This window comes from Ixodes scapularis, unplaced genomic scaffold, assembly GCF_016920785.2.
Source record: "Ixodes scapularis isolate PalLabHiFi unplaced genomic scaffold, ASM1692078v2 PGA_scaffold9__187_contigs__length_104089568, whole genome shotgun sequence".
Classification (NCBI taxonomy): Eukaryota; Metazoa; Arthropoda; class Arachnida; order Ixodida; family Ixodidae; genus Ixodes; species Ixodes scapularis.
The window spans coordinates 101,377,735-101,390,121 of record NW_024609884.1 but is presented as its reverse complement, the minus strand read 5'-3'; the positions used below and the strand labels follow the sequence as shown (position 1 = coordinate 101,390,121).

Genomic DNA, 12,387 nt, shown 5'->3' with positions numbered 1-12,387 from the left:
CAGCAAGGAAATATGTAACCACCCCTGCTATGGCTCACAGATGGGAGCCGCAGTATTCTTTAAACGAAATAAAAAAACACCTTCACGGCGTGGATTAGAGCCTTATTTTTTTAGAAGGCTTTGTTGTTGCATTACCAAAAATGAATCCCGGAGAAAAGCTCGCCCACTTTTGTGCGAGTCCGGAGAAAAGCTCGTCAAACTTATCGCACAGGTTTGTGCCCCAAATGAGCAATTTCTACCGCACTAGTAATTTTGATGGCAACCACTAAAATGCAAAAAAAAAAAAAAAAAAAAAAATTAAACCTTTGTTTACGGTTGACAGTATCATCTCGTCGCTCTGCTGTAAAACAAAAAAAAAAAGTATTTAAAAAAAATTAAATTTAAGTTAGATTTATTTGATTTACATAAGACTAAATCACTGTAGCTAGAAAATATTGATTATTTATCACTATATGCATTTTTAAACCTGGCGGGTTGTTTTATGCATTCTTTCAATCAGTGAAAACAATGCAGAAAAAATACAGAAATTTTAACAACGCAAAGAAGTTGCTTTTTGCGTTAGCGAAAGAGCTGTTTTGGCTTATTCGCAATCTGATTTTCTTGCAATGCTACATTACTTTCTCAGTTTTCGTTTTTATCCTTTGCGTTCCGATTTCATCGCAAAAAAGATATGACACAACTAACGAACGAAGTCGGAGGTAGAAATAGATCTCAACGCATCGATTTGCTTTGAAGACCACCGCTTTTTGCTCGTGTTCAGTCGATATAGATCTTTCTTGTGTGATGATTCTTTGATTTAAATACAAAATATATGGCCACAGAAAACAATTGTTTCACAGGGTTCGCACAAATTTTACTGACATTCCTAATGCAGCGCAGTTTTAACAGTTGTACTTGCATTTCGAAGCGCACTACTGAAGATTAGCAAGCACAAGTAATTATTTTTTCTTTTTTTTTTCTCCTATGTTCAGAAGCGTGACCCTAGGGCCCTTCGATTTCCCTGTACTTTCTGCACCAGTGCACAAAAGGGTAGGGCAGTGTACTTCCGGTCCTATCTCAATACACATACCGGAAGTACACTGCCCTACACTTTTCTGCGCCGGTGTAGGAGGTGCAGGCAAATTGAGTGAGCCTACTGTTTTATACGAATGTGCCTGCACATGGTTCCCCTTTTGTTAGCATGCTCGGTCGGGACTGCTTGGTTATGAATTGTTGCCTTTTTTCACGTCAAATGATCTGAATCCTTGATCGCATAACTCGTTACAATGTATATACATTAGGGAAAACCTAGAATATTTGTATTGATTATTTGCTCGTTTCACGTGATAAGACTTTGTCTACTGCTAATTTCCCTCTTGAGCAGGGTGTCGAAACCCCGGCCCGCGGACGCGCTCGATCCAGCCCGCAGATGGCCACAATCTTTCCAGTGATGTCCGGGCGGGCATCACTGGAAAGACTGCGGGACAAAAGGCCCTCTCCAGTGTTCGCTCTGCAAAATTGGAAAGAGGAGGGAGGAGCTTGCACGTTACTCTTCACCTGTTCCCAACTACGTACAACATATAACTGCAGAATTCAGGGTTTCTAATGGGCACCAAGTAACTGATCGCATGGATGCAGGCCGGTATCACTAATAGGGAACTGCACCGAATCGCTCCAAAGTTACGTGTGTGCTGCTCCAAAGCCCCCCCCCCCCCCCCCAAAAAAAAAAAAAAAACGATTTTTTTTTTATACAAACAATTTTTCCATCCATAAGATTTTTTTTTTTCTGTTCCAAAAATTGCTCCAAACTCAAAGTTGGCTGGACTACCACTGGTCAACACATGTCGCGCAAGTGTTACCATATTTAATTCTGACGTAGCCGGGATAGGGTAAATACAACCTCATATTTATTTTCCGTTCGAATAAGGTTGGAATTGAAACCACTGCTTTTTAAACAAATGGTGAAATGGGAAAATTTGGCAATGCGGTGCCGGTATGCGACATAAAAGGTAATTCATAAATGAATACCGAGACACTACTCCAGCTGCAGCCTTCTACACTGGTTTTATTTCCCTCCGCTATTTTTAATGCGGTAGCGTTAAGCTCGTGTCGCAGAAAATCAGTGCCGTGGCAGAAAAGCCGGCGTCGGTGGCGTGCCGCACAAATCCTGATTGGTCGATAGGGTCATGACGTCCCAGCCACATGACCTTGCGCCGGAATTTCAAACAACCCACAATGCTCACGTGAAACGTGACGCCACCCGTGGAATGAAAGTGATTAAAAATACATGACATGTAATGCGGATTAAAATCGCCGCATGTATCAAAGGATTTCACTTTTTAAAGTAATTAATTTGCCTTAAAGAAAAAACTTGAAAAAGTTCAGGAAGGATTCGAACCCACAGTTCTTCGGTTGCAAGCCAGACACGCTACTGAGACGTAAGGCAACGCTTGCACGGTTTGGGAACGAGCAGGAGTTTCTAGGGTTTCGTTATTGCATTCCACTCTTTTTTTAATTAGCGTTCTATTGAAATCATTTATTTTGTTTTCGTCGGGCAACGCCTGACATGCTGCCAGGATGTTTTTATATTTAAAACCAATATATTCTGCTAGTGAAGTGCAGGGTGAGCACATATTCCAGCCTACTTCAGTTGAGTGAACGTGTTTCACTTGATTGAACGCTCTATTCTTAGATTCATACGTGAGCTTTTCTAGGCCGCCCCCCAAAGATAGTCTATCCCATGTTTTTTTCAACATTTATCTCTTCATTTTGAGTGGGCGTTCTTAAGGAATTTTCTGGGAGACATTTTTAAGGCCTTGTCTAATAAACACCACGCTGGCCATGTATCTGCTAGAAGTAGAGAGTAGACAGTCCATTTGCGAGGAAAATTAGTGGTTTTACTTTTTGGCGCTTAGTGCCGGCCTTTTACGCTTCATCTCGCAATCAATATCTCTAGTGCCATGAAGCGCTTTCGACCACTGCTCAGCTTAGTAGAAGGATTGTTTTGGGAACGCATTTCGCGAATATTTGCAGTTGTCTCTGCGTTTTATACCATCAGCTTTATCCTGCTTTTTCCAGGAACACAAAAAGCTAATTTTTCACATTTAGGAATTAAAGGAATGGAATGGTAGGGTTCAGCCAAATCCAGGAGCAGGAATGGGGAATTGTCAGAAACTCTAGTTCCCCGGAATAGAGCTAGAATGGAATGGTGGTGCCCATTCCGCAACACTGGAGCAAACACTGTGTTTTCTTGACATGCAAGTCGAGAAACAGCGGTTTTGTAACATAAAACAGTGCCATCTCTTCCGAACAAATGAAGGATACGTTGGCCGTGGTAGTCGATGTCCCTATAGAACTTGGGGACCATGTCAGCTAGCTCGTCCTTCATTAGAGACTTGTAGGCTTGGAGCTCTCTGTTGTCCCCCGTGCATTTTTTCCAGATGGTGCCAGGTCCAGCCCGGGCAAAAGCACCTGAATTTAAGAACAGTTTTAGGGCACTGTCAGATATACCACAGTTAAGTGCAGGAAGCAGTGTTGGAGGTAACGCGTTACTAGTAACGACGTTACTGGTAGCGCGTTACATTTTTCGCTAACGCAGTAACGTACTCGTTAGTAATCTGAATGACTACCGCGTAAAGTATTTCCGTTACTTTTTTACGGTATCGGCTGTCAAATTTCGTTACTCGTTACTCGTTACTTTTGACCAGAACTGGTGAAATCCTGCACGAGCTTGTCTCAAAATCCTGCACCAGCTTATCGCTGCGCGGAACCAGCATCCGTCACAGTCAAGTAAAAAAAAACAAAAAACAAAAAGAAAACTCACTTCTCGAAGGCGAAAAAACCTTCGGCTACCAGCTAATTCCGTTCATCATCCTTTTTCTTTTTTTTTCATAGTGTGAACACCCACAAGGCTTGAACGAACGACTGCGTTACAGCCTCCTCCCCTCCCTCCTCTCCCCCCCCCCCTGCTTTGTGCAGCAGAAGTGGACAGCGGGGGGGGGGGGGGGGGGGGGAGGGACGGGAGCCGTGGAGAGACATCCGTTTACGACAGTGGACAACTATAGTCGGTTACAAGTCAAGAAGGTAGGAGAAGCTCCTCCCACAAGCGTGATGCGCCCGTTTCAAATCTCTCCGCAGTCGAAAGAAGAGTTCACTGGAAACGCTCCTTGTTCCGCTTCAATGGATTCCCACTTGTCTCCGATCCCACTTTTTAAGAGAGCGACCTTTGTATTCATTGGAGGGGGAACCGAGCCCCTGGAAGCAGCCTTTGTATCCATCGGGGGGGAAGCTAATCCCCGAAAGTCGTATTTGTTTCCGTCGGTGGGGGAGAACTCTAATCTCCCTCTCGTGCCTTCCACAATGCTAAGTCAAAGTCGAAAGATAAAGCAAATATGTACAGAAAGGCAAGCCCTTCCTCGCGCGTTGGCCGCGACGTCACGGAAGCGGTGGAACGCTATTGGGTGCGGAGGTGGCGGAGGGATATCTGATTCCCTTTGAGGGGTATTTGCCGCTACCTTCTTAACCTGTAACTGACTATAGTGGCGAAGCGATTTGCTAATTTCTCCAGTTTAAAAAAAAAAAAAAAAAAAAACCTTTGTGGAATATTTTTACCCTCGTTCTCCCCCTCGCTGCCTTAAAGTTCCTGACCCACTTTTGTACACAGAAGAATCTTTCGCTTGATTAGTGTTTAATTCCCTAAGGTCATGATAAAAAAATAAAAAGAAGTTTTAAACCTGGAAAGAAAACTTACAGCCACGAAACCTTTCTTTTTTTTTTTCGCAGAAAAATTAAGAGCTACTGCTGGTGTTTTTCAGCATCTACTGCTGAAAAACACCAAAACGAAACCCGAAAGAGACTGGACTCTATCAGTTCTGAAATTAATGAACTAAAACTGAAGGTATGTACTCTAGAGAAACAAATGCAGGAGATTAGCGCCATTAAGGACAGACTCGCCGTGGTTGAGCATACCATCAGTGGCGTCCAAAGAGACGTCCGTTACTCGCATGATAAAATCTGCACCCTTGACTCTAGTATCGATGATTTAAATAACAGAATGAGACGAAATAACTTATTAGTCAGGGGTATCTCAGAAGAACCAAATGAAACGTGGGAGGATACGGCTAATTGTTTGAGAGGCTTCATCAAGGATTACTTGGGTATAGAACCGGGAGAGTGAACGTGCCCACCGCGTTGGCCGGAAGCAGGGGGTGACAGCCCGACCGATTGTGGTGCGTTTTATTGACTTCAGAGTAAAACAGAACGTACTGAATAACGCAAACAAACTCAAACACTCGCCTTCACTTAAGGTCTCTATCTCAGAAGACTTTTCGCCTAGGGTTTGCCACCACCGGAGCAAACTGTGGCATTTGAGTGCGCAGTTCAGAAATCAAAACATAAAAGTGACACTTGTGTACGACAAACTTTATGTCGGTGGAAAGCAGTACGTTTATTGTCCCGAGTATGATGAAGTTATTTTAGTTCAAAAATTGCAAGCTGTAAGTCAAGCGATGACGTGACAGTCTAGAAAAATAGCTAGGCAGGATTGTGTTGATATCTGTGTACTTGTCGCGAACTTTCGCAGTCTTCTGCCTAAACAAGATATTTTTTGTCAACTGTGCATGATTCAGGTGCTCAGATTGTGCTGGGAACTGAAACGTGGTTAAAGCCGGAGATTAGCGATGGCGAGGTTCTTCTTAGTCAATCATTTCATTTGTTTCGTAACGACCGCACACGTTCCCGCGGTGGCGGCGTACTTATTGCTATCAGTAAAGCCATGAATGCATCACTTATTTCTGTAGATTGTGACCTTGAAGCTTTGTGGGTACGCTTAGATCATCCTTTCTTTCCAGTTATCGTTGGCGCCTGTTATCGCCCTCCTGGCCGTGACAATACTTTCGTTGATAAACTGTACGTTTCTATGGAGCACGTTTTTTCTTTATTTCCCGGTAGTACCATTATTTTTGGCGGGGATTTTAATTACCCAGTTGTAAATTGCAAGGGGGGCATTGGTCTTACCTTTTGTGCGGTTGGTGCAGAAGCTTTAAATTTTATTAACCTGATGCATAGCTATGGCCTCGCTCAAATTGTAAACGAACCCACACGGTTACATTCTGTTTTGGACCTTGTTTTCACCTCGAGTGCGGACGATGTGCGGTCAGTTCGTATTCTTGACAGGATCAGCGATCGTAACACTGTTTTAGTTGAAATGTCTTTGCCATTATTAACTAGAAAGATAAGTCCTAAACTCATCAATGTGTACAGCAAGGTTAACGAATGTGCCCTAAACGACGCTTTTAAGCAGTTTGCTTCAGAATACGAACACCATTTTTATGGAAGATCTGTGGAGCAAACTGGAAATTACTAAAAGACGAATTTAAGCAGTTGATGTCTCGATTTGTGCCTCAAATTGTGTTAAAAACGAATGCTGATCAACCCTGGTTTACGAATACACTCAGAAAATTAACTAATAAAAAAAGCGTCTCTTTGCCAAAGCTAAAAAAACCAACCTTGTATCTGATATGTCAAAGTACTTGGACTGTTTTAGGGAATTCAAAAATAGCATAAAAAAGGCAAAGAACAAATACTTCAAGCAAGACCTGCTAAATTTACTATTAACCAACCCTCGGAAATTTTGGAAAACAATATGTCCAAAGAAGGATGACTCTCTCCCTAAGCTGAGCAACGACCTCAACGAAGTATTAACAAACATTTAATCAGCTACCGTTTTGAACAACTATTTTTCGTCCGTGTTCACCGTAGAAGACTTTCTAGTATTCTGTGATCCGATCTGTAGACCACTTAACATTTCTTGTGAAGCTATTGTCTTTGACCGAAATGGTATCCTGAATGCAATCGAAAAACTCTCCCGCAGCTCAGCCCCTGGCGACGACAATATTTGCCCTAAACTTCTCAAAATAAGAAAGCACATATCATCTTATCTTCTTTGTAGACTGTTTCAACGATCGTTTGACTCGGCGACCCTCCCGGAGGACTGGAGATTCGGGAGAGTTCTACCTATTTTTAAATCCGGAAACAAGCAGGACTACTCCAATTATAGACCTATATCGCTGACAAGTGTGCCATGCAAAATTTTTGAACATGTCGTCTACTCCCACATCATGAACTATTTGTCGGAAAATAAATTAATATGTAACAACCAACATGGTTTCAGGTCGGGATATTCATGCGAAACCCAGCTTTTTGAGTTTGTAACAGATTTGCATAACAATTTTCACTCCTCTAAACCCACTGACGCCATCTTCATCGACTTCTCTAAAGCATTTGACACGGTCCCTCACCAGCGACTTCTATACAAACTTTCTGAACTTCACATCCATCCATCTCTTATACTCTGGATAGCTGAATTCTTAACTAACCCTAAGCAAGCTGTTCACCTTGGGCATGCCAGATCACCAAGCCTGCCTGTACTGTCGGGCGTCCCCCAGGGCAGTGTTCTCGGTCCGCTTTTATTTCTTATATATATTAACGATCTTCCTCACCAGATAACATCATCTATTAGGCTTTTCGCGGATGATTGCGTAATTTACTGTCGCATCTCTAACCCTGAAGATTCATTACTACTACAGCAGGATCTAAATGTTCTGTCTCATTGGTGTAACACGTGGCAGATGAAGGTCAATGTAACCAAGAGCAAACTTTTAACATTCACTGGTCAGCGATCTCCTATTGTACGTAACTACACCTTACTAACACTGCCTCTCGAAAAAGTACCAACTTACAAATATTTAGGCGTAACATTTTCTGATGACCTAACTTGGAATACTCATATTGGCAATGTAGTGGCTAGTGCATGCAGATCTCTAGGATACATCAAACGTAACCTATACCCCACTCCCCGTTGTGTTAAACTAACTGCCTATAAGACTTTCGTCCGATCAAAATTGGACTACGCCAACTTTATTTGGTGGTCTCATCAATCATATCTCATTACTAAACTCGAATCGGTGCAAAACAATGCCTCACGTTTTATAACACACGACTACTCGCGAACGTCAAGCGTAACTGCACTAAAATTCAACCTCGACCTATGCGCTCTATCTCAGAGAACTCAACTTGCTCGTCTTGTCCTTTTTCCCAAAACTTACTATTCCTCTTCTGATTTTCGAAACACCAACTGTCACCCATCACCTCACATCTCCTTGCGTCATGACCACAGCCTAAAAATTAAACCTCTATTCGCCAGAACTAATAAATTCCAAAATTCCCCATTTTCTCTCGCTGTTACTAACTGGAATTCCCTTCCTGAATCCATAGTACGTGAATCTAACCCTAAGACATTCCGTGAACTATGCAAGGCACACCTGAAAAGCGTTGATCCTTAACATGTTTATCTGTTAATTATTTTTATACATGTTATGTTCTGATATCTGTCCTATGAGTTTGTAGTTTTTTGTTTTCTTTTTGCGTTTTCGTATTATTTACCTTGTCGTCACTTTTTTGCCATCTGTATATGTCATTTGATCCCCCCTCATGTAATGCATTTCATTTGAAATGCCTTTGAGGTACAATAAACTGAACTGAACTGGTAAGAGGCAGCAAGTGATTATAGCCAGTGTGCTGGTAACCGGTGTCTTGTTCCAGATAATGAAGTAAATCAGTCTCTGGTAATAGTATGAACCGGACTGTTCCTAAAACCGGCGTACAGATGAGGGGTGTTGGTTGGCTGGTCGTGTGTTCCAGCAGTCCTCGTTCGCATGCTGTAGTTTATAAAAGCCGATTGACTAACATATCCGACTCATTCTGTGCTTGAGATGGGCATGATTAACGAAAGTCCGTCGCCATGGCCAGCAGATCTAAATGAAATGTATCAACTAAAGGAGACAGAGTCAGGTGATTTACAGTTTCAATGCCTAATCTTCCTGCCGAAAATTAAGCTGCTTCGCGCATCAAAACACTATGAAACCACTCTGTTAATTTTTATCTTTATCCAAGTCTGTTAAGGAGGCTTATCATACGTCTCTGCCAAACTTATGTACTCGAACAGAAAAGTAACGTAAAAGTAACGTAAGACTAACGTTCGTTATTTTTGAAAAGTAACGGTAACGGTATATCGTTACGTTTGCAAAAGAGTAACGTAGCTCGATAACGCGTTACTTTTTACCAAACTAACGAGTAACGCTATTTCGATACTTTTTTTCGGTAACGGGAACAACACTGGCAGGAAGATGCCATGTAGGAAGTCAAATAAAAAACTAACCTTCATGGCCTGAAAGCTGGACCCATGTGTTGGTCCTGTTTTTCAGCAAGATATCGCTGGCGGGTGCTGTCAAGTCCAGCGCATTCTGAAAGTATAGCGAGTGATTGCAGAGAGCGTCTGTTACTAGCAGCTGCATAAACATACCAAGGTATTCGAGAAAGGCACTTACCAATGCTAGCAGCTGAAGCAGGCTGAGATCCTGTGGCTCCACATTCTCAAGATTTAGTTCATCCAGGGAGGCTGTGTTCACATAGAGGCCATTGGGGCCAACCTCCACAGACTTTCTGGAACCAAACACACTCTTGCTGAACTGTTTCCATCGCTTTGGCACTTTCTTTGGATTTTTTGAAGTTCCCTCGCTTAGATTCTTCCTCTTCTCCTGGAGGATGCTGGTCAACTCCTTAGCCTTAATGTCTCCGGCTGAGGCAGCCTAGGGCGAGGAACAAGTTTTCACACGTGAGAATGCTTCACTGTTCAATCAGTCTTTGCTGACCAAAAGAGCATCCCAAGACACGAGTAGGTTAAATCAACTAAAATCAAACAGGGTGATAACTGCTAGGAAGGTCTTACTGGGTGCAAACAGTCGCAACCACAAACAAGCATTGTCAAAGCGGGCACCGCATCAAACGGTAAGCTCGTACTGCAGCCCATCCAAGATGGACTACGAATGCGTCTTTGGCAGGCGTAGGGCACAACTGTACCAAGTAAGGGCAGGTGGTCTTGGCTCGACTACGAAGAGTACACGTGATCCACGGCCGTGCGCAGATACGCCTCTGTTCGTCGCTATCTTTCCTCTATCTAAAGGGGGTCTTTTGCCGATGGTGCTAAATGCAATCGGCTGACAATCGACGGCATTGTCTCGCGGACGAACAATAGAAACATGGAAAACGTTCAAGTGATATTACATTAGTTTGCGGAGGCCCCAACAGTTTCGTCAGCACAGTGAAAGAAATGCCAGGTTATTTCAAAACCGCACGTTGACCGAGGAAAAGATGGCCGTGCAACCTTTTGCCGACACAACGATGCAAGACCAAAGGGAAACGAGTGACATGAGCATCGAGGCACCGCATAGATGCAAGGTTACTCGGTGAGATGACCAAATCGGGGGAACCAACCCAAAGCGTGCGAGCATAAGACTCCACTAAGGCTCGCATACATGGAATTAAGAATGAAGCCTATGGATGCCGCGAACCTCCTGAAGTTCGACTTGGAAAGGCTTGAAAATTTCTAACCTTGCTAAGGTTCGAATTTAAAAAGTTTGCAACTTTTGAACCCCGCTGAGGTATGAATCGGAATAATTAAAAAATGTCAAGGTTTCTGAAAGTTTGAGTTCTAAGATTTTAAATTTTTTTACAGATTGTTCGAACTATTTGAACATTTCGAATTCATTGAACATTCATGTTTAAAAAATTCAAACACCTCAAATTTTTTCGAGGTACAAGTTCGAAGGTTTCGATTTTAAGTTTAAAGTCTGTGAATTTCATGAATGGAGATTAAATTACGCAGTTTCAAACTAAGTTTTCATGAATTCATCTAAAAGCATTGTGAAATGTGGTACAAATTTTACTAAAAACGTTGCCCATTTTTCTTATACCAAGAATATACTCCTTAGTGTTGTGGCACTGACGGTACTGCCTGTATTACTCGTTATTTGTCGTAACTTATGAAACAAGCTTTGAACTGGTTGAACAGTTCATCAAAAAGCCCTGAGGGAGTCAGGTGAACATACTTCCTACTTATTTTCGAACTAGAAGCAATCCGATCAAACGTCGCCTAAATGCAATGCTGGCATAAGACAGTAAATATACAGTCCTACGCATGCACATAAAGACATCCAGGCTTCCCGAATTTTTTTAGTTGCCAGGGAGTTTATTTTTGGCGAGATGACCCGTGGGATGCAGAAAACAGTGAACACAGGCACAGCACCCGACACACGCCAAGACTGAGAATACAACCAGACTAAATTAGAGGACCACGGGGAATTTTAAAATATAGCTGGTCAGATCATGACCAGTTGTTATCGGGCTAACCATATATATTGCCGCTGCCTGGAACTTCTTCGATGAACCAAGATATTGGCCGCTCTAAAATGCAGCCGGTTACTAATGATAATGAAGAAAACGCCGATCCGGCGTTCGCTGTAGCGCAGTGGCGCTACAGCGAAAGACTTGCGTTCAAGAACAACTAATTTTACGAAGGACGCTCCCAGCGAATCGCCTCAGTGGAATTTCAAGCATGCAGATCAGGGATCTGTTGGCCCACCTCGGGGCAACCTACGGAGTTGTGCGTACGAGAGGTTCTGTGCGCAAGTCAAAAGAAAAAGGTCTAGACCACCCCATAGTTAACATTCAGCGCTTTACAAGTGAGTTGTTTGTGGCACGATCAGTTAAGTAAGACTCTAGTGCAATCCCAACTCCACTTAACACATTGACATCTTGTGTCTTTTATTTGTTGCCTCGAACCAGTGGGGGTGAACTTGGTTCGAACTTCGTCTATCATTTGTGCAAAATGTTAAAGTTTGTCGAACTTCTGAACTTAGCAGGTTTGCAAATTTGAAAATCGTCGAGTTTCTTAGCAAGGTAAGCTCGAAAGTTAGAAAATGTTGAATTCCATAGCACGAAAAATTTAAAGTTCAAAAACAAGCAAATTTCTAAGCACCAAAAATACGAAAGTTTGAAAATCATTGGTTTTTTTATGCACTAAGTTCGACGTTTGGGAACTTAGCGAATCTTTTGAACCCCTTGGTTCTACCTTCAAACCTCAGGTTCGCAAAAAGTTTGTGGAATCTCTAATGGAGCCGTTCGCAATAAAAATAGGCCCTAATCAAAATGCATAATATGCCGCCACAGCAAGTTTCTTGCAAAAGAAAGCTGAGCTAAAAGAAAATTTTGATGGACATTTTCTTTTACTCGAGCTGTCTTTCGAACTATCTTCTGTCTTAACCGCTAATTTAAGCGCTCCACTTGCCTTGTTTTGCACAAACAAGGCAAGTCGAGGGCTCAAAAGATAGCGGGGATCTATTCGTACAAAAACTAGTTCTGGTTCTCTTCTTTTTGTTTTGTCCTGCTACCACGAAAAAGCATGGCTGAAGTCCATGTGTGCGCTCTTATCTAGAAACACCATGGCGGAAATGCCTGGATAGGAAAAAACACAAGCAAGAAAAAGGATGGTGCTGAAACAAACACTGGTCC

General features: G+C 42.5%; 1 protein-coding gene across 2 annotated transcripts in view; it reads right to left on the bottom strand.

The window, feature by feature from the left end:
* LOC8043712 (inositol-trisphosphate 3-kinase homolog) overlaps nt 1-12,387 on the bottom strand; it is a 76,264-nt gene that overhangs the window by 47,177 nt on the left and 16,700 nt on the right. The window contains exons 1-4 of one of the 2 annotated variants that reach the window (XM_029971269.4): nt 9,767-9,897; nt 9,366-9,626; nt 9,197-9,281; nt 3,304-3,450 (exon numbers count right to left, since the gene is read on the bottom strand). In XM_029971269.4, the coding sequence (XP_029827129.2) occupies nt 3,304-3,450; nt 9,197-9,281; nt 9,366-9,626; nt 9,767-9,847 (574 nt within the window). In that variant the 5' untranslated portion in view covers nt 9,848-9,897. Of the gene's footprint in view, nt 1-3,303; nt 3,451-9,196; nt 9,282-9,365; nt 9,627-9,766; nt 9,898-12,387 lie in introns of those variants that run through there. The other variant, XM_029971270.3, reaches the window with a different exon arrangement.